This window comes from Pseudophryne corroboree, chromosome 2 (genome assembly GCF_028390025.1).
Source record: "Pseudophryne corroboree isolate aPseCor3 chromosome 2, aPseCor3.hap2, whole genome shotgun sequence".
NCBI lineage: Eukaryota > Metazoa > Chordata > Amphibia > Anura > Myobatrachidae > Pseudophryne > Pseudophryne corroboree.
The window spans coordinates 200,759,395-200,783,436 of NC_086445.1; the positions used below are offsets into that span (position 1 = coordinate 200,759,395).

The 24,042-nt window shown below is 46.2% G+C and overlaps 1 protein-coding gene across 9 annotated transcripts in view; it reads right to left on the bottom strand.

Moving 5' to 3' along the window:
• HDAC7 (histone deacetylase 7) overlaps nt 1-24,042 on the bottom strand; it is a 614,661-nt gene that overhangs the window by 15,684 nt on the left and 574,935 nt on the right. For 8 of the 9 annotated variants that reach the window (XM_063952225.1, XM_063952227.1, XM_063952226.1 and 5 more), the window contains 2 exons: nt 17,315-17,434; nt 15,660-15,757 (listed from right to left, as the gene is read on the bottom strand). In XM_063952225.1, the coding sequence (XP_063808295.1) occupies nt 15,660-15,757; nt 17,315-17,434 (218 nt within the window). Of the gene's footprint in view, nt 1-15,462; nt 15,537-15,659; nt 15,758-17,314; nt 17,435-24,042 lie in introns of all 9 variants that reach the window. The other variant, XM_063952231.1, reaches the window with a different exon arrangement.

Genomic DNA, 24,042 nt, shown 5'->3' on the forward strand with positions numbered 1-24,042 from the left:
AGCCATAGCCCATTCAGTCACAGGGTTGTGTATAATTCCTCCAGGGTCAGTAAAAATGCTGACAGTTTCCATGTTGCTCATTGCACCTGTAATTCAGCTATTAATCTAGGGTTAGGCCAATACCGGCTACAGGTGCTGTCGTGTGCATTATTGTGCTTACATAAAAAAATGGGATCCTTGTGTGGATAAACTAAAGATAAAGAATAAGCATGAAAGTGCAAACTAAGTCAGTCATATAAATCTTCAATTAGAGATAAAGTATAATACAAACTGTTTATTTAAACTTTTTGCTCTGTACAGTAGATGAAAGGAAAAAGCAGGTAAAACAAAGGAGGTAAGCATGCAGCAGGCTGCTTGTCACACGCTCAGCTCAAAACACGTAAAACTGTCATTCACATTCCTTGAATTAAAATTTGAAATTAACAGGGTAAAATTCACAAAGATGAGGCCCACATAGGAGTTTAGCATCAGGACAGTGATTTACGGTACAGAACAGATAGTGGGGAAAAAAGAAAAAAAAAACTTACGAAGAACAGCTGTTGAGTAACAATGAATTGGGCATGCAGTGATTTAAAAATGGCGGCAGCCATTGTGTGGTGTGAATTAGCATTCTTGTGAAATAATACTAACATACTGCATTCTCAGACACAGTGTGATTCGCATTGAAACAGGTCATCTTAGTCCAGCCAACCATCTCAGATTATACCATTGTAGACTGTAACTGCATTGATGCGATTCAAAACGCCATGCAGCCAACACCACCAACCTGGACAGCCCATCCAGAAAGGAAACAAAGACATTAAAAAAATGGATACGTATGGGTTACAGTGGTCAGATACAAGGGGGTGCCCAAACGAAACTGGAATAATGTTCTAGAGGGTGGGGTTCTTGTTGTACGGGCTTCCGCTGCTAGGTGAATGTTTGCAGAACCCTTCTGAGCCAGTATCCCCACTGACGTTGCGGGGGGGAAGGGAGTGTTTGACTGCAGTGTTTTTTTCCCCCAACGGGTTATTCACTCTTTCGCATATTTTTAGTGAAGTCAAATGTGAAAACAATGCTCATATGTTTCTTTGATGTGAGAGGGATTGTGCACTCAGAATATGTACCCCAGGGTCAAATGTCAACCAAAGTTTTTATTTGGAAGTTTTGAAAAAGTCCCGATTTGAGGAAAAAACATCCCGATTTGTTGAGCCATTTTTAATCAAAAATTATATACAACACCTTTGCCTCACCCACCGTATTCACCCAATCTCACCCCGTGCAACTTTTTTTTATTTCCTCAGATGAAAGGAGAACTTAAAGGAAAACGTTTTCCTGATATTGAAGAGGTGAAACAAAAAAAAACAACAACAAAAATGGCAAAAGTAGTAAAAAGCATCAACAATGAGTTTAAAAAAATGTTTTCAGCAATAGTGCGCCCAACATGGCTGCCTTATCTGGTGCGCTTGTGGATGGGATGAAAAATAAATGGACCTGATGGTTTTGTTGGAACCCTACTCTGAACTTTAGGACTATGCAATCTCCCCATTTTGTCTCATCTCTTCTAGGGGTGGACTATTCCACCCTGGGTAATCCTACGCAGTGCACCCAAGATGGCTGCCACACCTGTTACCCTGTGAGGGTGGAATACACAACCCTTGGAGGTTATTACCCAAAATGCCTACACCAATCATGCATTATGCTGCTGTGTGCTCAAGGTTTTTTTTTTTTTATGTCTGTGTGGTTTATCTTGATGTATTCCTTAAATCTGTTGTATTATGTGCAATGTTTGAGTTCTAGTTGGAGCCACGGATGGCTGCCTCGGTGTTGCTCTGCCAAGCAGCCATCGTTTTTAGTTTTACAAGTATAATATGTCTACTATGTCAAGTCTATCGTACAGTTGCAATGTGCAGTATGAACTCATACGTGTAATGTATGCTACGTTTCCCCCCCCTTCTTATGCTATGTATTCCCCCTTCATGTTGCTGCTTGGCAATGCATTGTACCACAAAAAATTCCTAGTGTACATGAGTACACCTGGCCAATAAAGCTGATTCTGATTATGGAAAAAACGTTTGGACAAATGTATTGATTCAAGTGGAAAGTACTTTGAGGGTGACTGAAGTTTCAAAATGTACAAATAAATAATTAATAAATCATTAGATGAAGGAGAAAACTAATAAATTATTAATTGCTGTTGCTTTTGGGTCCTCCCTCGTATACTGTGTTCTCAGAATATTTGTTAGGCTCACAAAATGTCTGCAACCTGTGTGAGTAGGTGACGGGTACTCTCAGGCAGAGAGTACACTTGTTACTCCCGAAATGTAAACATGTTTCTAGGTATATTATATCATCAGGCTTCTTCTATTGTAGTATGCAGTAAAATTATACATAGATGCATATGCCTCTTGTGCCTTGTAATTAGCTATCCCAGAGAGCTTACAGTCTCAGTAGATGCATCGCTTCATAAAATCTAGCAATAAGGAAATAAGGACTGTGAGTGAAGCCGAGAGCGGAATTATGCTTTCTTTGAGCACAAAACCTATTTATAGACTCCCTTTCAAGTAAAACTGATCCAGATGTAGAAAATAGGGAAGGGGGCTGGTGGGCAGGAAGAGGTAAACTCTTAATGTGGAAGAGAATCAAAGCACTGCAGCAGTCTCATCCACTAGTTATGGCCCTGGTACAGTCCAGTCACTGCACAGCGCATATAGAGATAATACAGCATCACTATACATCGTCACTGCATAGTGCAGACATAATACAGCATCATTATACACAGTCACTGCACAGCGCAGATAGGCATAACACAGCATCACTATACACAGTCACTGCACAACGCATATAGGGCCTAATTCCAAGTTGATTGCAGCAGGCAGATATAACATGCGCAGAAAGAGTTAGATTTGGGTGGGGTGTGTTCAACTGAAATCTAAATTGCAGTGTAAAAATAAAGCAGCCAGTATTTACCCTGCACAGAAACAATATAACCCACCCACATCTACCTCTCTCTGCACGTGTTACATCTGCCCCCCCCCCCCCCCCCCCCCCGCTGCAGTGCACATGGTTTTGCCCAACTGCTAAAAAATTTCCTGCTGCGATCAACTCAGAATGACCCCCATAGAGATAATACAGCATCACTATACACCGTCACTGCACAGTGCAGACATAATACAGCATCATTATACATATACACAGTCACTGCACAGCGCAGAAAGATATAATACGGCATCACTATTCACAGTCACTGCACAGCGCATATGGGGCCTAAGAGTTGATCGCAGCAGCAAATTTGTTAGCAGTTGGGCAAAACCATATGCACTGCAGGGGGACAGGTGTAAAAATAAAGCAGCCAGTATTTACCCTGCACAGAAACAATATAACCCACCCACATCTACCTCTCTCTGCACATGTTATATCTGCCCCCCCCCCCCCTCCTGCAGTGCACATGGTTTTGCCCAACTGCGAACAAATTTGCTGCTGCAATCAACTCGGAATTACCCCCATAGACATAATACAGCATCACTATACACAGTCACTGCACAGCGCAGATAGCCATAAAACAGCATCACTATACACAGTCACTACATTGCGCAGACATAATACAGCATCACTATACACAGTCACTGCGCAGCGCAGATAGGCATAAAACAACATCACTATACACAGTCACTGCACAGTGCAGACATAACACAGCATCACTATACACTGTCACTGCACAGCGAAGGCATAATACAGCATCACTATACACAATCACTGCACAGCGCAGATAGACATAATAGGAGAGGGAGGGTGATGGGGAGAAAGTGATATATTAAGTAACCCTTTTTGCCAATTTAATTTAGAGTCTCTTATTAACTCCCCTGCATAATGTACACTACACTAATGATACCCAATTCACGGATTATACAACACACCACACCAGTACATTCTGCACACATGACACTCAAACCCCCCATTCCATTACCATCATAAATAACTACTAATAAACAGTACTGGTTAACATCCTATCTCTCTATCTATATATTATATATATATATACACACACACACACACACACACACACACACACACACACACACACACACATCTATATATATATATATATATTATACAGAATGCCCACTGCAGAAGAGCCCCTCATGCACAATGCCCACTGCAGTAGTGCCACTTGTACACAATGCCCACTGTAGCAGAGCCCCTCATACACCATGCCCACTGCAGTAGAGCCCCTTATACACAATGGGGTCATTCAGAGTTGATCGTTCGCTGCCGATTTTCGCAGCGCAGCGATCAGGTGAAAAAAACGGCATTTCTGCGCATGTGTATGCCCCGCAATACGCACGCACGATGTACGGGTACAAAGCTCTTTGTGGTTGTGCTCAGGTTCTAGCAAAGTTTTCCTTCGCACTGGTGGCCGCAAGAATATTGACAGGAAGGGGGCGTTTCTGGGTGTCAACTGACCATTTTCAGGGAGTGTTTGCAAAAACGCAGGCGTGTCTGAAAAAACGCAGGCGTGGCTGGGCGGGTGTATGAAGTCAAATCCAGACATGAATAGGCTGAAGTGATCACAAGCGCTGAGTAGATTCAGAGCTACTCTGAAACTGCACAAACTGTTTTTGCAGAGCTCGGATGCACAAGCGTTCGCACTTCTGCTAAGCTAAAATACACTCCCCAGTGGGCGGCGGCATAGCGTTTGCACGGCTGCTAAAACTATCTAGCAAGCGATCAACTCGGAATGACCCCCAATGTCCACTGCAGTAGATCCTGTTACACACACATAACATACATACAGCAGACACACACATGGCATACTTACAAACACACACATAGCATACATACACTTACCATGCATACACAAACACACACATAGGGGTATATTCAATTGCAGTCGAAAACTGCCGTCTGTCGAAAAAAGTCGAGGCATTCGTGGAATAGCTGCCGATCCACGTGTTGATGTCGAAAACGGGGGCCAAATCCGACAGGTTTTGGCCCCCTTTTCGACCATCTCAATCCAACATCAAAATGATGTCGGAATGAGATGGACCCAGAGGAGGCGGGGGACAGGCGGCGGGCACACAGGAGAGATCAGCGCTACAGTAGCGCTGCAGCTGGATGTCACTCACCCGCCTGACCTTACGGCAGCTCCCACCCGGCTCCAGCACGCTGCTGGAGCCGGGTGGAAGCTGCCGTGAGGTCGGGCGGCTGAGTGACATCCTGCTGCAGCGCTACTCCGTAGCGATGATCTCCTCTGGCTGCCACCGGCTGTCCCCCCACGGCTAGCCCCCCCCTCTCCTCCTCTGGGTCCCATCTAAATTCGACTTGAAAAAGTCAAATTTTAGATGGGATTGAATAGGGGTTGTCGGATCCATTCCGACAAATACATGTCGGAATGGATCCGACTTTAATTGAATATACCTCATAGCATACATATACACAGCATACATACATACATACAAACAAACACATCAAGCATACTTACACAAACCGAGGGCTGGTTGGGAGTCAGAGAGGAGAAAAGGAGGCTGGCTGCCAAAGTAGATGGCTGCATCCTGTGCGCGCTAAACTGCTGCTTCTGCTGCTAGGAATATGTGGAAAGTGTCAGCTCCGGTGTCATAAAAGTGTCTGTAGTGTCAGGGTTGGTTGGGCCACAGCGCCCCTTGAGGGTTAGTGCACCGAGCCAGCCCTCTCCTGAAGCTTCTTGTGCCAGGTGGGAAGTGGAACTTACGCGATCATCACAGTGGCAAGAGACAATGCAGAAAAGGGGAAGGGGGGGGGGGGGGGGGGGGAGTGGAGGGCAGACCAAAAATGTACAGGCAGCTGCAGCGCTGGGGATCGCCAAGCACATACATCACAGTGGACAGAACTGCAGCTGAGTGTTGGCAGCAGTGCATACAATTGCGGGTGGATGCAGACTCTGCACCCACAAGGCAAGTGAGCTGCGTGACAAGCACCGTTTGCACCACCCTAGTTATGGCCCTGGTACAGTCCAGTCACTGCACAGCGCATATAGACATAAAAGAGCATCACTATACACAGTCACTGTACAGCACAGATGGACATAATACAGCATCACTATACACAGTCACTGCACAGCGCATATAGACATAATACAGCATCACTATACACAGTCACTGCACAGCGCATATAGACATAAAAGAGCATCACTATACACAGTCACTGTACAGCACAGATGGACATAATACAGCATCACTATACACAGTCACTGCACAGCGCATATAGACATAATACAGCATCACTATACACAGTCACTGCACAGCGCATATAGACATAATACAGCATCACTATACACAGTCACTGCACAGCGCAGATAGACAGAATACAGCATCACTATACACAGTCACTGTACAGCACAGATGGACATAATACAGCATCACTATACACAGTCACTGCACAGCGCATATAGACATAATACAGCATCACTATACACAGTCACTGCACAGCGCATATAGACATAATACAGCATCACTATACACAGTCACTGCACAGCGCAGATAGACATAATACAGCATCACTATACACAGTCATTGTACAGCGCATATTGGCCCTCATTCCGAGTTGTTCGCTCGTTCTTTTTCATCGCATCGCAGTGAAAATCCGCTTAGTACGCATGCGCAAAGTTCGCACTGCGACTGCGCCAAGTAACTTTACTATGAAGAAAGTATTTTTACTCACGGCTTTTTCTTCGCTCCGGCGATCGTAATGTGATTGACAGGAAATGGGTGTTACTGGGCGGAAACACGGCGTTTCAGGGGCGTGTGGCTGAAAACGCTACCGTTTCCGGAAAAAACGCAGGAGTGGCCGGAGAAACGGTGGGAGTGCCTGGGCGAACGCTGGGTGTGTTTGTGACGTCAACCAGGAACGACAAGCACTGAACTGATCGCACAGGCAGAGTAAGTCTGGAGCTACTCTGAAACTGCTAAGTAGTTAGTAATCGCAATATTGCGAATACATCGGCCGCAATTTTAAGAAGCTAAGATTCACTCCCAGTAGGCGGCGGCTTAGCGTGTGTAACTCTGCTAAATTCGCCTTGCGACCGATCAACTCGGAATGAGGGCCATAGACATAATACAGCATCACTATACACAGTCATTGTACAGCGCATATAGACATAACACAGCATCACTATACACAGTCACTGCACGGTGCAGACATAATACAGCATCACTATACACAGTCACTGCACAGCGCAGATAGACATAATACAGCATCACTATACACAGTCATTGTACAGCGCATATAGACATAATACAGCATCAGGGGCGGATCCAGAACAAAATGACAGGGGGGGGCACCACGATAGGGAAAGGCGGGGGGGGGGGGGTTGGTCTTTGTGCAAACTCCTGGGATGGTGGGTGTGGCCTCACAGGGAATTCCGTACTCACCAGCCACAACCTTGTTTCATCACGCTGGGGGCATGGAGTACAGGTCTGGTGGGTGACAGGGTGAGTGTGCAATGACAGGTGTGGTGGGGGACAGGGAAAGGTGTGGTGGGGGACGGGGTGAGTGTCTGTGGGGCAGATGTTGTGGTTGACAGGGTGAGAGAGTCTGTAACCAGGACTGGGCAGAGCACCCCTACTCGCCCTTCAATACTACCTCACAGCACTCCCCCACTTCAATGCACTTCATCACATCACAGCTTCTCCAACACCATTATATACCTCAAAGTACAGAAGACCCCCCTACCCCCAGATAGAGCATCTTCCCCAAGCACAGAAGACCCCCCCTCCCCCTGTGACATTTCTCCTCATAATACCAAAGATCCACTGCAGCTTTGTGGATGCCCTCTCATCCTCCCTCACGCCTTCTCACCCCTCTGCACTGCTGGTTGCCGGGGACACCACTCACACTGACAGCGGCCGGAACAGGGGAGCCGGAGAAGATGCCTGTTCTGGTTCCCTGGTCAACCGGGGTCTCCAGCAGGGAGAGCAAACGCCGGGGCATGGAGTAAGGTGTAGTTTCACGTCCCTAATAGCAGGAGGAGTCGGGTGAGTTTAAGCTGCCCGGCCTGCATGAGGGAACGCTGGAGCCGCTAGAGGCGAGGGCTTCCCCCTGTCACTGTGCCGGCAGAGCTGGATTAAGACCATGGGGGGCCCGGGGCACTTAAGACAGTGGGGCTCCTAGTAAAGAGAAGGTATATATATATATATATATATATATATATACATATACACACACACACACACAGTGGTCGAAGTGGAATTTCTGAAGTGGGGGTATGGAAAAAGGAAAGGGTTAGTGCGCGCCGAAGGTGTGCTGCCAAAAAATAGGGGCGTGGCTTCATGGGGAAGGGGCATGGCCACAGAATAGTACCAATTCACATTACACCGCACAGTAGGGTTTGTCAGTCACATTACACCGCACAGTAGTACACCTTGTACACATTATGCCAGGTAGAGCCCCCTATACAACACAGGAAATATAAAAACACAGGGGGAAAAAACTGATTCATGCCCTTTGCATTATTTGTCATGTTTGTTCCTTATAGTAATGGCCTTTCCACATTATTCTACACACCGTAATGCCCATTCCACACAATGCCACACATTATGCCATACGCTGTAATGCCCATTACACATTATGCCACATACAGTATACCCCTGACACCACTTTATGCTCCACACACAATAATGTCTCTTACAAATTATGCCCACAGTAAGGCCTCTAATTATTTTTAAATTACCTGCTCGTTGCCAGGGGTCTCATGCTCATTGCCAACGGTTTCATGCTCGTTGCCAGGGGTCTCATGTTCGTTGCCAAGGGTTTCATGCCCTTGGTTCCATGCTCATTGCCAGTGGTTTCATGCTCATTGTCAGGGGTTAGTGACACGTGGCATGCCAGATGTGGCAATGGTGCACTTTTATATCAGATATATATCTGCACTTTATACCTAGTTGAAAGTGTCAGCAGAGACCGGAGCAGGGGAGGGGGCCTTCACTAGTTGTGCCGCTGTGGGAGAGAGTGCTGTGGGGCTCTGTCTGCCATGCGTGAGGAGGACGGGGATCGAGTGGGAAGTTCTGGCAGCAGGGCAGAGAGGAGGAAGCAGTGGGAGCTGCACGCTGGGATCTGCTGCAGCTGGTAGTCTGGGCTCAAGGCTGGTGCTGCTGCGCAGTATTAAAAAAAGGGAAATTAATTGGGGATGGCGGTGATTACACAGAAATAGATGGGGTGGGTGGCTCAAGGGCACATAGGGTGGTCAGAAGCACACTGGGTTAGGTGACGCTGAAGCACACATGGGATGAGGTGTCTGCGAGCACAAGGGGAGGTGGGTTCAGATAAGCACATAGGGGAGACAGTTAGTGGCACACATGGACAGGTGGGTGCCGAGGCACATATGGGGAGCAGTTCAGTGGCACACATAGGTAGGTAGGTCAGCGGCACAGGGGGGTTAGAGGACAACTATGGGAGGGGGTAAGAAGCACACTAGTGAAGCTTCTGGGTGCCTCTAATACTGTACAAGCACGGGAGGAGGAAAATAATGGAGAAGAGTTGGGTGGGGACACATGGAAATTGAAGGAGTTCATCAGCAGGGGATGCGGTCAAGATCCCGCCGGACGGAATCCCGGCGGTCGAAATACCGACGCCGGAATCCCGACCGGCACAATCCTGACATATTCTCCCTCCGTGGGTGTCCACGACACCCATAGAGGGAGAATATAATAGTGTGGCGAGCGAAGCGAGCCCGCAAGGGGCTGCATTCTGCTCGCCACCCCTGTTGGGATTGTGTGGTCGGGATTCCGGCATCAGTATTTCGAACGCCGGGATCCCGTCCAGCGGGATTTAGTACTGATCCCCATCAGCAGTCTCTAAAGTAAAGGGTCCTATGAGAGGGGAACCAGGGGGGAAATAACTTCAATGCCCCCATATTATACTGGTTATATGTAGTCTCTATACAACACTGTGAAAGTATATCAGGCAGGGGGCCGCAGCACTGATGGCCCGAAAGCAATCTACTTACAGATTAGCAGGGGAGGGGGCCTTGTGCCGCCGAGATGAGGAGACGAGGTGCGGCTGCGGGAGAGAGTGCTGCGGGGCTCTGGCGGCCGGCCATGTGTGAGGAGGATGGGGAGAGGGGGAAGCGCTGGCAGCAGGGCAGCGGTGGGAGCTGCACACTGGGATCTGCTGCAGCTGGGAGTCCTGGTTTGACCACGGCTTCCGGTGCGGCGGCGGGCGGGGTTGGAGGACGGACCCCCTGCTACCCGAGTGTGCCGCACACAGGGGGACCGGGCTAGCCGGCTCCCTGAGTGGTAGTGGGGACGGACGGGAGCCGGGGAGCGCAGCACCGCAGGTCGGATCTCTATTCCAATCCGATCTGTGGTGTGGCTGGGGGCCGGGGGCAGCTATAGTGAATGATCCTAAATGACAGGGGGGGCACGTGCCTGGGTGCCCCCCCCCCTGGATCCGCCACTGTACAGCATCACTATACACAGTCACTGCACAGCGCAGATAGACATAATACAGCATCACTATACACAGTCATTGTACAGCACAGATGGACATAATGCAGCATCACTATACACAGTCATTGCACAGCGCAGGTAGACATAATACAGCATCACTATACACAGTCACTGCACAGCGCAGATAGACATAATACAGCATCACTATACACAGTCATTGTACAGCGCATATAGACATAATACAGCATCACTATACACAGTCACTGCACAGCGCAGATAGACATAATACAGCATCACTATACACAGTCATTGTACAGCACAGATGGACATAATGCAGCATCACCAGAGCCGGCCATAGGCATAGGCAAACTAGGCAATTGCCTAGGGCATTTGATATGCCTAGGGGCATCATCAGCTTCTGCTGATTAAAATGATATGCGACATGCCTATAATCTGTATGTAGCATTTCAGATGCAGATACAGCCACAGTCTCACACAGTATATTGGCATGCTGCATATCAGTTTAATCAGCAGAAGCTGCTTGTGCATCCTAGCCACATAGCAATGCAAATAAGATGCATTTTCATTTAAAAAAAAAGGTGCCCGACGTTAGCATTGATGTAAGATTTGTGAGGACACATCTGTATCCAAGCAGAGGCAGAGGTCACAGTGTTAGTGGAAGTGTGAGTGCTGTGTGCATGTGAGTGGGTTGGTTGTGCAGTAGTGTTCAGAATATGTGTAAGGAGCATTATGTGTGTCATGTAAAAATGCATTAATAATGTGCAACATATGTGTAAAGGGCCACTATGTGTGTCATTATGTGTATAAGGGCATTAATAATGTGCGGCATATGTGTAAGGGACATTATGTGTAAAAGGGCATTAATAAAGGTTGTCATAATGTGTAAGGTGCATTATGTTTATAAGGACATTTATGTGTCTCATATGTGTAAGGGGCATTACTGTGTGGAATTGTGTATAAATGCATTACTAATGTGTGGCATTATGTGTATAAGGTGCTCTACTATGTGGCGTTGCAAATAGAAAGGGCACTACTGTGTCGTCTAATGTGAATAAAGAGCAATAAGGTGTGGTGTAATGTGAATAAGGAGCAATTCAGTGTGATGTAATGTGAATAAGGGGCTCTACTGTGAGGAGTAACGTTTATAAGGTAAAGTGATACTACTGTAGGATGTAATATGAATTATGGACACTATCGCAAGATAAAATGTGAATAAAGTTGCAGTACTGTATGGCGTAATTGGAATTGGGGTTACTATTGTGTGGCCGTGTCCCTTCCCAGCAAGAAGATGCCCCTTTTTGGGCTGTGCGTCAAATGTGCGAACTGTTCCTATTTAAAATATAGGGGGTACAAGGACTGCTATGGGTGAGGGGTGATGGTCCTGGGAAAGAGGTGCAAGGTCAGAGGCAGAACCAGCGGTGATGCTAGGGGGCACCAGCCAAAATCTTGCCTAGGGCATCATATTGGTTAGGGCCGGCTCTGAGCATCACTATACACAGTCATTGTACAGCACAGATAGACTTAATACAGCATCACTGTACACATTCACTGCACAACTCAACAACAAATATCCCTCACTCTTTAGGTTGATAGATTTTCCCTGTTTGAAGTAAACTCAATGGTAAAAAAAAAAAAACAGGTTTAAATGGCTGCCTGATGTTTATTTGATGAGCTGTTGATAAGTATCAGAAGACGTTGCACATGCTGGCCTTATTCCTAGATCAGCGTTTTCATGTGATATAAAGTGTGAATACGTATTTTGTGACTTAGATAAATTACTGCAAGGATCACAAAGAAAACAAGTTACAGCGACTGCAGCCTTCACATGCAGTGATCTACATTTACTCAATAAGACACAGACTATGGCCCTCATTCCGAGTTGTTCGCTCGTTATTTTTCATTGCATCGCAGCGATTTTCCGCAAACTGCGCATGCGCAATGTTCGCACTGCGGCTGCGCCAAGTAAATTTGCTAAGAAGTTTTGTATTTTACTCACAGCATTACGAGGTTTTTTTCTTCGTTCTGGTGATCGGAGTGTGATTGACAGGAAGTGGGTGTTTCTGGGCGGAAACTGACCGTTTTATGGGTGTGTGTGAAAAAACGCTACCGTTTCTGGGAAAAACGCGGGAGTGGCTGGAGAAACGGGGGAGTGTCCTGGCGAACGCTGGGTGTGTTTGTGACGTCAAACCAGTAACGAAACTGACTGAACTGATCGCAGTGGCAGAGTAAGTCTGGAGCTACTCAGAAACTGCTAAGAAATTTCTATTCGCAATTTTGAGAATCTTTCGTTCGCAATTCTGCTAAGCTAAGATTCACTCCCAGTAGGCGGCGGCTTAGCGTGTGCAATGCTGCTAAAAGCAGCTTGCGAGCGAACAACTCGGAATGAGGGCCTATGGGGGAAATACAATGATGCAGAATTTTCCAAAATGGAGGTTTTTTGCTGTGTTTAAAATATATATTTCCCAATACAAAATGACAAAAATAAAAATCCTACTGAAAAATCAAAAAAAAATCTGTGATTTTGACAAAGAGCACTTCTTTACAATTGTGCTTGAATAATTAGTATTAAGTAGTATTATTAATAAGTAGTATTGCTATTTTCATCATTATTATCCACAATTCTAATAAATATATTTCTCAACTGCTTAAGGCAATTTTTTTATTTACAAAAAAAAAAGGATTATGGGCCGGATGTAATGAAATCCGAATGGGCCGAGGGTGCAGATTCCCGGCCAAACTCTTTACTTTTTTTTAAACCGGCAATCATTTACAAGGCATGGTTTTCCCTTGTACAGGATTACCACTTTAAAAAAACGTCAAAGAACCCGCACCACTGGTCAACTCAGACTTAATTACATTCGGCCCTGTGTGTTTTTACTACTATATTCAGAAATGACAAGCACATTGCAGCACACTGCATTGTGACACAAACATGCATATAGTAATCACATGAAAACACACAAGAATGCACATTCCAAGCAATGTCTTCTGTACATGATCATTTTCCAGATTTGCATCTGCTCTCAGGATCTGTAAATTTAGCTTCGCTCTCTCTCTCTTGCATCAGTAGTTAGGGAGTTCTGAAGAAAGTGATAGGTTTGCAGACTCCTAGTCAACATGCTACATACAAACTGTAAAGTGGTGGATTCAGAAAAATATGACTATGTGTATTCCATACCACTTGCGTTATTATTATTGATAATAATAATAATTGGCTAAGAGGTGCATTAAGTGGCTTTTCCGGGCTCCTGTTTTGTTAATTTACATAACTGGTAGCACATACTGATGCAAAAAGGCACCACAAGAACAATATAAACGCATAGGACAATTACACACATTTTACAAATCAAAATGACAAAACAATAATGTTGAGAACACATTTTCCCCTACAGTACTGACCTTGACATTTGGCATAAGTATGTTAGCATAAAATAGCAGTTAATGGCCCTCATTTCGAGATGATCGTAGCTGCTACGATCATTCACACTGACATGCGGGGGGACGCCCAGCACAGGGCTAGTCCGCCCCGCATGTCAGTGCCCCCCCGAAGTGCAAAGGCATTGCACAGCGGTGATTCTTTTGCACTTCAAGAGTAGCTCCCGACCAGCGCAGCTTTAGCGTGCTGGCCGGGAGCTACTCGTCACTCCCCAGCCCGCAGCGGCTGCGTGTGACGTCACGCAGCCGCTGTGGCCCGCCCCCACGAAATGGCAGCCAAACACCGCCGTTCCGCACCCCTCCCGCCCAGCAAAGAGGCGATCGCAGTCCTGCTATGGGCTTTGGCCGTCTGGCATGCGCCGGTGCACTACGGCGCTGGCGCATGCGCAGTGGGGACCCGTTCGCTCGGCTGCGATAAAAAGCAGCGAGCGAACGGGTCAGAATGACCCCCAATATCTTTTAAGAAACGTGGTAACAATACAGTAGCAGAGTGTACATGCTGGCATTACATATAATGAGGACTACACACATCAGATCCTCTCTGTTAAAAATCCATTTAAAGCTATAAGTTTAATGCAAATGTAGCTGGAGAAAGTATCTGTTTTGTGACATTTCTGCTTCCATTTATTAATACAAACACTGAAACGTAACCTTAAAAAGGTTCCCAAATAAAGCTACCTAAATCCAATGTTTAGCAGATCACATTTTTATCCTCAGATTACTTTAAATTGACTTGTACATGCCCTCGGACCGCTTTTACTAAATATAATGGCAGACTTGTGAGAACTGGTGCGAAATATAAAAGGTGATGTTGCCATAGGTACCAGATGTTGCTATGAACATAAAGTCTTTCCTCTGCCACAGTTTCCATTAATAGCCACAGTTGCTTTTACTAATTTCATTTCTCCGGTAGTTTTCAGCCTCCTAATTATATACAAGTTAGTTACTTTTATTTCCCTGGGACAAGATATGGCTCTGTGTCACATACAATTGGAACCAAATAAAGCAAAGCACTGTACTTGGTAAAAGTTGCAGAACAGCATGTACATGCCAATAAAGCGGAAGGTTTATCATTGACCTCTGTTGTACAGCACTGCATACAGTACTCCGCAGCGCGGGCTGCACAGTATTCCTAGACAGCAGAACAAATCTCCACAATAAAAGACACAGCTGAGAAGGAGGCTAGAAACAGGATTTCAGCAAGCCAGAAGAACAAGAAGGTGGACCGGTGCTGGTAGTGAAGACTGGTGTCACTATATAGACTGTCCGGGTTTACACTGCTCTCTAGGCACATAGGTTAATTTAGGAACACGCCAAACAGTTAAATTCCTTATTAGTATGCCCCATGCATAAAATGCCCACCCTTGAATAATGACCACATGGATCTACATACTTTGTTCAGTCTGTTAAGGATCTCTGTTAGAATGGCTGCAAAAGGTGAAGGTGCAATTCATTGAAAGTATGTGTTGGATGTATATGGCACTCCTGTTGGTTTGACAGTGCAGGGTGTATTGGACCAGAATATTTTTGCAGCCTGTGATGTGTATAAATAAATATATAGAGGTCTTATTTGGAAAGGGCTGCACTTGTCTTGCCCAGATAATACCTGTACTGTGGACACCCAGAGGGCTTCAGTCCCCAGCTCTCCTCATCCGGCACATTCCACCAGCACTAAATGCACTACAAGGTCAGAAAAGACAGAAACGAAAAGGAGTGAAAAGTGGGAGCAGAGAAGAGGAGGTAGGAAACCTAGAAAAATAGGGACAAGGCAAGGAAAGGGCAGAGGAAAACATGGAGACTCACCTGAAAGCTGCAAGATATTCTGCATCACCCATAGGGGGATCCAAACCACCTGCCCATGCGACATTCACATTGAAGCCTTCTCCACTGTTGGCACCAACCTGAAGCAGGACAACATGTAAGCACACCTGCTGGGACTCATATACACAAACTCACAATGATGTGATTATGAGATGCCATCTATGACACGAAGCTGAACCATACAATAATTTCTTGCTTTAATAGGACCCCCTGCAATTAGCAATCCATACCATTTTGCACACGTCGCCAAAAATCCATTTACATTTTACAGAGAATTACTTCCCAGTGGCCCTAATTTTGGAGGGCCTTCCTTGAGTATTGAGCATGGACGATTGGAATTAGAAGTACACATGTATCCTCAAACATCTAGCCTCAATGCGCCATGCAGCATCAAAATGCGACCAGGACACACCAGGACACTGTGCTGATATGATAGATGACACATATACTGTATATTGTGTGTAACGGAGTCTGTATACAGAGCACAAACGGAACTTGTATTGGAAAAAAGTTGCACCTGCTACATTGTAGCATTTTATAAACAGATTAAAAGACTCAGGCGCACACAGATATACAAGTCTTGCATATCAAATTATTCAGCACAGTCTACTGGCGTAACGCATTTTTGAGACCTGGCATGCTGAGAGGGGCTGTTGGCGTGACTACAACAAAGAGGTATGATGACATATCTGTATGTTTGATTTTTACTTTGTTCTTTACAGTGTTGGGAAGAATGCTTAGGATTTTTGCATGAAGTGTACTTGCACCACAAATATATGCCAAAAATGGTACAGGTTTTGAATAACTTTAGGTGCAGCATAAACGCTGCATAGTAACATTATAGAAGCTAAGAAAATTCCAGCAAAGTGACTATATTATATCATAGGAATAAAATATAAAAACAAGCTAGAGTGAATATGAAAAAAAACGTTGTTTCTACAGGGCCAGTACTATAGTTATTCTGAATGTGGCCCCTTTGTCAGTTGCTTTGGTTGGGGATATGTCAAAAATAGTATCTAGTCTGATAAGACAACCACTCAAAAATAACACAAGAACAGGATTTTCTCAAGATAAAAGGATTCTGAATGGAAACCTGAGGTCTCTGACTCCATGTGCAGCTAAAAGGTTAACAGATAGGTGATAAAAGTTTTTGTTGCAGGCTTCAAACGTAGAATTGCAAGTGTTCTGTCTGTCACATTTATAACATTGTTTTCAAAAGAGTTATTTTGGGCAAGAATGCATATTTCCCATCTGTTCTGCATCTTCCCTCCCCCTTTCTCGTAAAGTCCTTTGTTCCTCAAAATATCAAAGAGATGATGATAAACTGTTTACAATGCAAAATCCTCTCAGCCCTTCATCCCCCAGAGTCCCTTCTGCAGTGAGGATGCATGTGATCAGCAATGCCAACCCAAGAATATTTTTTCTAACCCATTTCTAAGCATATTATTATTTGCCTGCAGTTATAGTCAGAGACTGCAAGCATTGGGGTGCCAGGAAACGGGTAAGGATCTTAAAAGCAAAGACTATATCGGCTTTGATGACAAGTGATTAACGGACAGGAAGTGAGGGGAATGCCACAGGAAGTGGGGCATGTTATGGGTATAAACGACTGATGTAGATACGGAGTCTGAGATCACCTCATCAGCAGCGCCACTCCCAGGGAAGAAGTTGCCATCATCATGTCGATGGAGGGAGATGTACAGTACATTGGGGTCTCTGTAAAATACTCTTTGTGTTCCGTTGCCATGGTGCACGTCCTAGGGAAAAAGGACATTGAACATAGTGTCAGAAAATGAAACAACTAGAATTAAGGAAACAAAAAGCAACAGCAATAGGCGCTTATGAGAACAATACAATAAATGGACAGTGTATTATTTTAAAATGAAAATAGAAAAAACAAATCGTGCCTACAGAGGAATCTTCTGCAAACGCAAACTGAAAACACACATGATAAGCTGCTATGCCATTGCTGTCATTAAAATATAAATAAGACCTTCTTTGAATACTTTCAGATACGCCACTTCCTCCTCTCTTTACCTCAGAATGATGTTATGAGGGATCTTACTCTCTTTGTACTCTTATGCACCAAAAATCCCTTACGTAATGGGCTGCTCTCGCTAATATATCCTATGTTAGTCGGACCGTCCTCGGCCCTGCAGACACGCCATGAACGGGAGTGGGAGAGGGACCTAGGTCCCCCTCCCCCCGACGATTCTTGTTTGGAGGAAGTACGAGAGGGCACAGCCAAAAGTTCTGTCTCCACCCGACTCAAGGAAACGTCTTATAAATTATATTATAGGTGGTACTACACCCCGGACAAACTGTCTAGGATATTCCTGCTACTCCTGTTTGTTGGTGTGGATATGGCCAACGGGGAACTCTTTTCCATATTTGTTGGACTTGTCCAACTATAGTCCACTTTTGGAAAAAGGTCCTCATGATATTGAAATCCCTCTCTGGCCTCCTACTCACGATGAACCCGTGTATATTTTTATTAGCCCGTCCGTTTCCACATCTAGACCCACTCCTGAGTAAAAATTTTTCCCATATCTTGGTGGGCGCTAAATCCTTAATTGCTAGGAATTGGAAGTCTCCCGCTGCTCCTACTATCCCCGCACTGAATAATTATGTTTGGTTTGTTGCTAATATGGAAAAAAATGACTTATTATCTACATGACTGTCCCCACAAATTTGAACTGGTTTGGGGTCCCTGGTTGCTTGCAATGTCTCCCTCACACTGATTTTCTCTTAGTATCTGTCCTAAATCCTTTGGAATTGTTGAAGTTGTCGTCCTTGGGCCCTCCCTCTGGATGTCCTCCTATACTCCTGTTATCCTTCCATTTTATTGAAATGTATTGTCCTTCGCTCTATATTTACACTGTCATGATTATGTCATTCATATTATTACACTGTTTGCCTTCTACATCCCATAACTTGGACCGACCCTGTCCTTTTCCTTTGTCTTTGCTCTTTCTTCTTTCCCTGATTTTCCTTGTCCTCTATTTCTCTATATTTCTCTCTTGCCCCTGTATTGTCCCCCCCCTGTGGGACATCTCTGTTTGTCGATTGTTAAAAATGAAAAACACCTAAGGGACTGTTTGTACCTTTTATTGTGCACTTACATCTATTTTGTAAATTTCTCTGTTTCTCTTTGCACAAATAAAGAGTTAAAAAAAAAAAAGAATTTACTCACCGGTAATTCTATTTCTCGTAGTCCGTAGTGGATGCTGGGAACTCCGTAAGGACCATGGGGAATAGCGGGCTCCGAAGGAGGCTGGGCACTCTAGAAAGATTATGACTACCTGGTGTGCACTGGCTCCTCCCACTATGACCCTCCTCCAAGCCTCAGTTAGGACACTGTGCCCGGACGAGCTGACATAATAAGGAAGGATTTTGAATCCCGGGTAAGACTCATACCAGCCACACCAATCACACCGTACAACTCGTGATACTATATCCAGTTTGACAGTATGAAAACAACGGAGCCTCTCAACAGATGGCTCAACAATAACCCATTAGTTAGCAATAACTATTTACAAGAATTGCAGACAATCCGCACTTGGGATGGGCGCCCAGCATCCACTACGGACTACGAGAAATAGAATTACCGGTGAGTAAATTCTTATTTTCTCTGACGTCCTAGTGGATGCTGGGAACTCCGTAAGGACCATGGGGATTATACCAAAGCTCCCAAACGGGCGGGAGAGTGCGGATGACTCTGCAGCACCGAATGAGAGAACTCCAGGTCCTCCTCAGCCAGGGTATCAAATTTGTAGAATTTTGCAAACGTGTTTGCCCCTGACCAAGTAGCTGCTCGGCAAAGTTGTAAAGCCGAGACCCCTCGGGCAGCCGCCCAAGATGAGCCCACCTTCCTTGTGGAATGGGCATTTACAGATTTTGGCTGTGGCAGGCCTGCCACAGAATGTGCAAGCTGAATTGTACTACAAATCCAGCGAGCAATAGTCTGCTTAGAAGCAGGAGCACCCAGCTTGTTGGGTGCATACAGGATAAACAGCGAGTCAGATTTTCTGACTCCAGCCGTCCTGGAAACATATATTTTCAGGGCCCTGACAGCGTCTAGCAACTTGGAGTCCTCCAAGTCCCTAGTAGCCGCAGGCACCACAATAGGCTGGTTCAGGTGAAACGCTGACACCACCTTAGGGAGAAACTGGGGACGAGTCCTCAATTCTGCCCTATCCATATGGAAAATCAGATACGGGCTTTTACATGATAAAGCCGCCAATTCTGACACTCGCCTGGCTGAAGCCAAGGCCAATAACATGACCACTTTCCACGTGAGATATTTCAGATCCACGGTTTTTAGTGGCTCAAACCAATGTGATTTTAAGAAACTCAACACCACGTTGAGATCCCAAGGTGCCACAGGAGGCATAAACGGGGGCTGAATATGCAGCACTCCTTTCACAAATGTCTGAACTTCAGGTACTGAAGCTAGTTCTTTTTGAAAGAAAAATCGACAGAGCCGAGATCTGTACTTTAATGGAGCCTAGTTTTAGGCCCATATTCACTCCTGCTTGCAGGAAATGCAGAAATCGACCTAGTTGAAATTCCTCTGTTGGGGCCTTTTCGGCCTCGCACCATGCAACATATTTCCGCCATATGCGGTGATAATGATTTGCCGTAACATCTTTCCTGGCTTTAATAAGCGTAGGAATGACTTCCTCCGGAATGCCCTTTTCCTTCAGGATCCGGCGTTCAACCGCCATGCCGTCAAACGCAGCCGCGGTAAGTCTTGGAACAGACAGGGCCCCTGCTGTAGCAGGTCTTGTCTGAGCGGCAGAGGCCACGGGTCCTCTGAGATCATCTCTTGGAGTTCCGGGTACCACGCTCGTCTTGGCCAATCCGGAACCACGAGAATTGTGTTTACTCCTCGCTTTCTTATTATTCTCAATACCTTTGGTATGAGAGGCAGAGGAGGGAACACATAAACCGACTGGTACACCCACGGTGTCACTAGAGCGTCCACAGCTATCGCCTGAGGGTCCCTTGACCTGGCGCAATATCTTTTTAACTTTTTGTTGAGGCGGGACGCCATCATGTCCACCTGTGGTTTTTCCCAACGGTTTACCAGCATCTGGAAGACTTCTGGATGAAGTCCCCACTCTCCCGGGTGGAGGTCGTGTCTGCTGAGGAAGTCTGCTTCCCAGTTGTCCACTCCCGGAATGAACACTGCTGACAGTGCTAGTACATGATTCTCCGCCCATCGGAGAATTCTTGTGGCTTCTGCCATTGCCATCCTGCTTCTTGTGCCGCCCTGTCGATTTACATGGGCGACTGCCGTGATGTTGTCTGACTGGATCAGCACCGGCTGGTGTAGGAGCAGGGATTTTGCTTGACTTAGGGCATTGTAAATGGCCCTTAGTTCTAGAATATTTATGTGAAGGGAAGTCTCCTGACTCAACCATAGTCCTTGGAAGTTTCTTCCCCGTGTGACTGCCCCCCAGCCTCGAAGGCTGGCATCCGTGGTCACCAGGACCCAGTCCTGTATGCCGAACCTGCGGCCCTCTAGAAGATGGGCACTCTGCAGCCACCACAGTAGAGACACCCTGGTTCTTGGAGACAGGGTTATTAAGCGATGCATCTGAAGATGCGATCCGGACCATTTGTCCAACAGTTCCCACTGAAAGATTCTGGCATGGAACCTGCCGAAGGGAATTGCTTCGTAAGAAGCTACCATCTTTCCCAGGACCCGCGTGCAGTGATGCACCGATACCTGTTTTGGTTTCAGGAGGTCTCTGACTAGAGATGACAACTCCCTGGCTTTCTCCTCCGGGAGAAACACTTTTTTCTGGACTGTATCCAGAATCATACCCAGGAACAGTAGACGTGTCGTCGGAACCAGCTGTGACTTTGGGATATTCAGAATCCAGCCGTGGTGGTGCAGCACTTCCTGAGATAGTGCTACTCCCACCAACAACTGTTCCTTGGACCTCGCCTTTATTAGGAGATCGTCCAAGTACGGGATAATTAAAACACCCTTTTTTCGAAGGAGTATCATCATTTCCGCCATAACCTTGGTAAATACCCTTGGTGCCGTGGACAGTCCAAACGGCAGCGTCTGGAATTGGTAATGGCAATCCTGTACCACAAATCTGAGGTACTCCTGGTGAGGATGGTAAATGGGGACATGCAAGTAAGCATCCTTGATGTCCAGGGATACCATGTAATCCCCCTCGTCCAGGCTTGCAATAACCGCCCTGAGCGATTCCATCTTGAACTTGAACTTTTTTATGTATGTGTTCAAGGATTTCAAATTTAAAATGGGTCTCACCGAACCGTCCGGTTTCGGCACCACAAATAGTGTGGAATAGTAACCCCGGCCTTGTTGAAGTAGGGGTACCTTGATTATCACCTGCTGGGAATACAGCTTGTGAATTGCCGCTAGCACCGCCTCCCTGTCTGTGGGAGCAATCGGCAAGGCAGATTTTAGGAACCGGTGGGGTGGAGACGCCTCGAATTCCAGTTTGTACCCCTGAGATACTATTTGAAGGATCCAGGGATCTACCTGTGAGCGAGCCCACTGATCGCTGAAATCCTTGAGGCGGCCCCCCACCGTACCTGGCTCCGCCTGTGGAGCCCCACCGTCATGCGGTGGACTTGGAAGAAGAAGCGGGGGAGGACTTTTGCTCCTGGGAACCTGCTGTTTGTTGCAGCCTTTTTCCCCTACCTCTGGACAGAAAAGACCCGCCTTTTCCACGCTTGTTTTTCTGGGTCCGAAAGGACTGAACCTGATAAAACGGCGCCTTCTTAGGCTGTGAGGGGACATGGGGTAAAAATGCTGACTTCCCAGACGTTGCTGTGGAAACTAGGTCCGAGAGACCATCCCCAAATAATTCCTCACCCTTGTAAGGCAAAACTTCCATGTGCCTTTTAGAATCTGCATCTCCTGTCCACTGGCGAGTCCATAAGCCTCTCCTAGCAGAAATGGACAATGCACTTACTTTAGATGCCAGCCGGCAGATTTCCCTCTGTGCATCTCTCATATATAAGACTGAGTCTTTGATATGGTCTATGGTTAGCAGAATCGTGTCTCTGTCTAGTGTGTCAATATTTTCTGACAGTTTATCTGACCACGCAGCGGCAGCACTGCACATCCATGCTGACGCAATAGCTGGCCTAAGTATAATGCCTGAGTGTGTGTATACAGACTTCAGGATTGCCTCCTGCTTTCTATCAGCAGGTTCCTTGAGGGCGGCCGTATCCGGAGACGGTAGTGCCACCTTTTTAGACAAACGTGTGAGCGCTTTATCCACCCTAGGAGGTGTTTCCCAACGTGACCTATCCTCTGGCGGGAAAGGGAACGCCATTAGTACCTTCTTAGGAATTACCAATTTTTTATCAGGGAAAGCCCACGCTTCTTCACACACTTTATTTAATTCATCTGATGGGGGAAAAACTACGGGTAGTTTTTTCTCCCCAAACATAATACCCTTTTTAGTGGTACCTGTATTTATATCAGAAATGTGTAACACCTCTTTCATTGCCTCAATCATGCAGTGAATAACCTTAGTGGGCATCAGGTTAGACTCATCGTCGTCGACACTGGTGTCAGTATCAGTGTCGACATCTGCGTCTGCGATCTGAGGTAGCGGGCGTTTCAGAGCCCCTGATGACCTTTGAGACGCCTGGACAGGCACGAGCTGAGAAGTCGGCTGTCCCACATTTGGCATGTCGTCAAATTTCTTATGCAAGGAGTCTATACGTGCACTCATTTCTTTCCATAAGCTCATCCACTCAGGTGTCTGCCCCGCAGGGGGTGACATCCCTTCTAAAGGCATCTGCTCCGTCTCCACATCATTATCCTCATCAAACATGTCGACACCACCGTACCGACACACCGCACACACACAGGGAATGCTCTACAGAGGACAGGACCCACAAAAGCCATTTGGGGGGACAGAGTGAGAGTATGCCAGCACACACCAGAGCGCTATATAATGCAGGGACTAACTGAGTTATGTCCCCTATAGCTGCTTTTTCTATATAAATGTATACTGCGCCTAAATTTAGTGCCCCCCCTCTCTTTTTTACCCTTTTCTGTAGTGTAGACTGCAGGGGAGAGCCAGGGAGCTTCCTTCCAGCGGAGCTGTGAGGGAAAATGGCGCCAGTGTGCTGAAGGAGATAGCTCCGCCCCTTTTCCGCGGACTATTCTCCCGCTTTTTCCTATATTCTGGCAGGGGTATTTTCCACATATATAGCCTCTGGGGCTATATATTGTGGTATTTTTGCCAGCCAAGGTGTTATTATTGCTTCTCAGGGCGCCCCCCCCCAGCGCCCTGCACCCTCAGTGACCGAAGTGTGAAGTGTGTGTGAGGAGCAATGGCGCACAGCTGCAGTGCTGTGC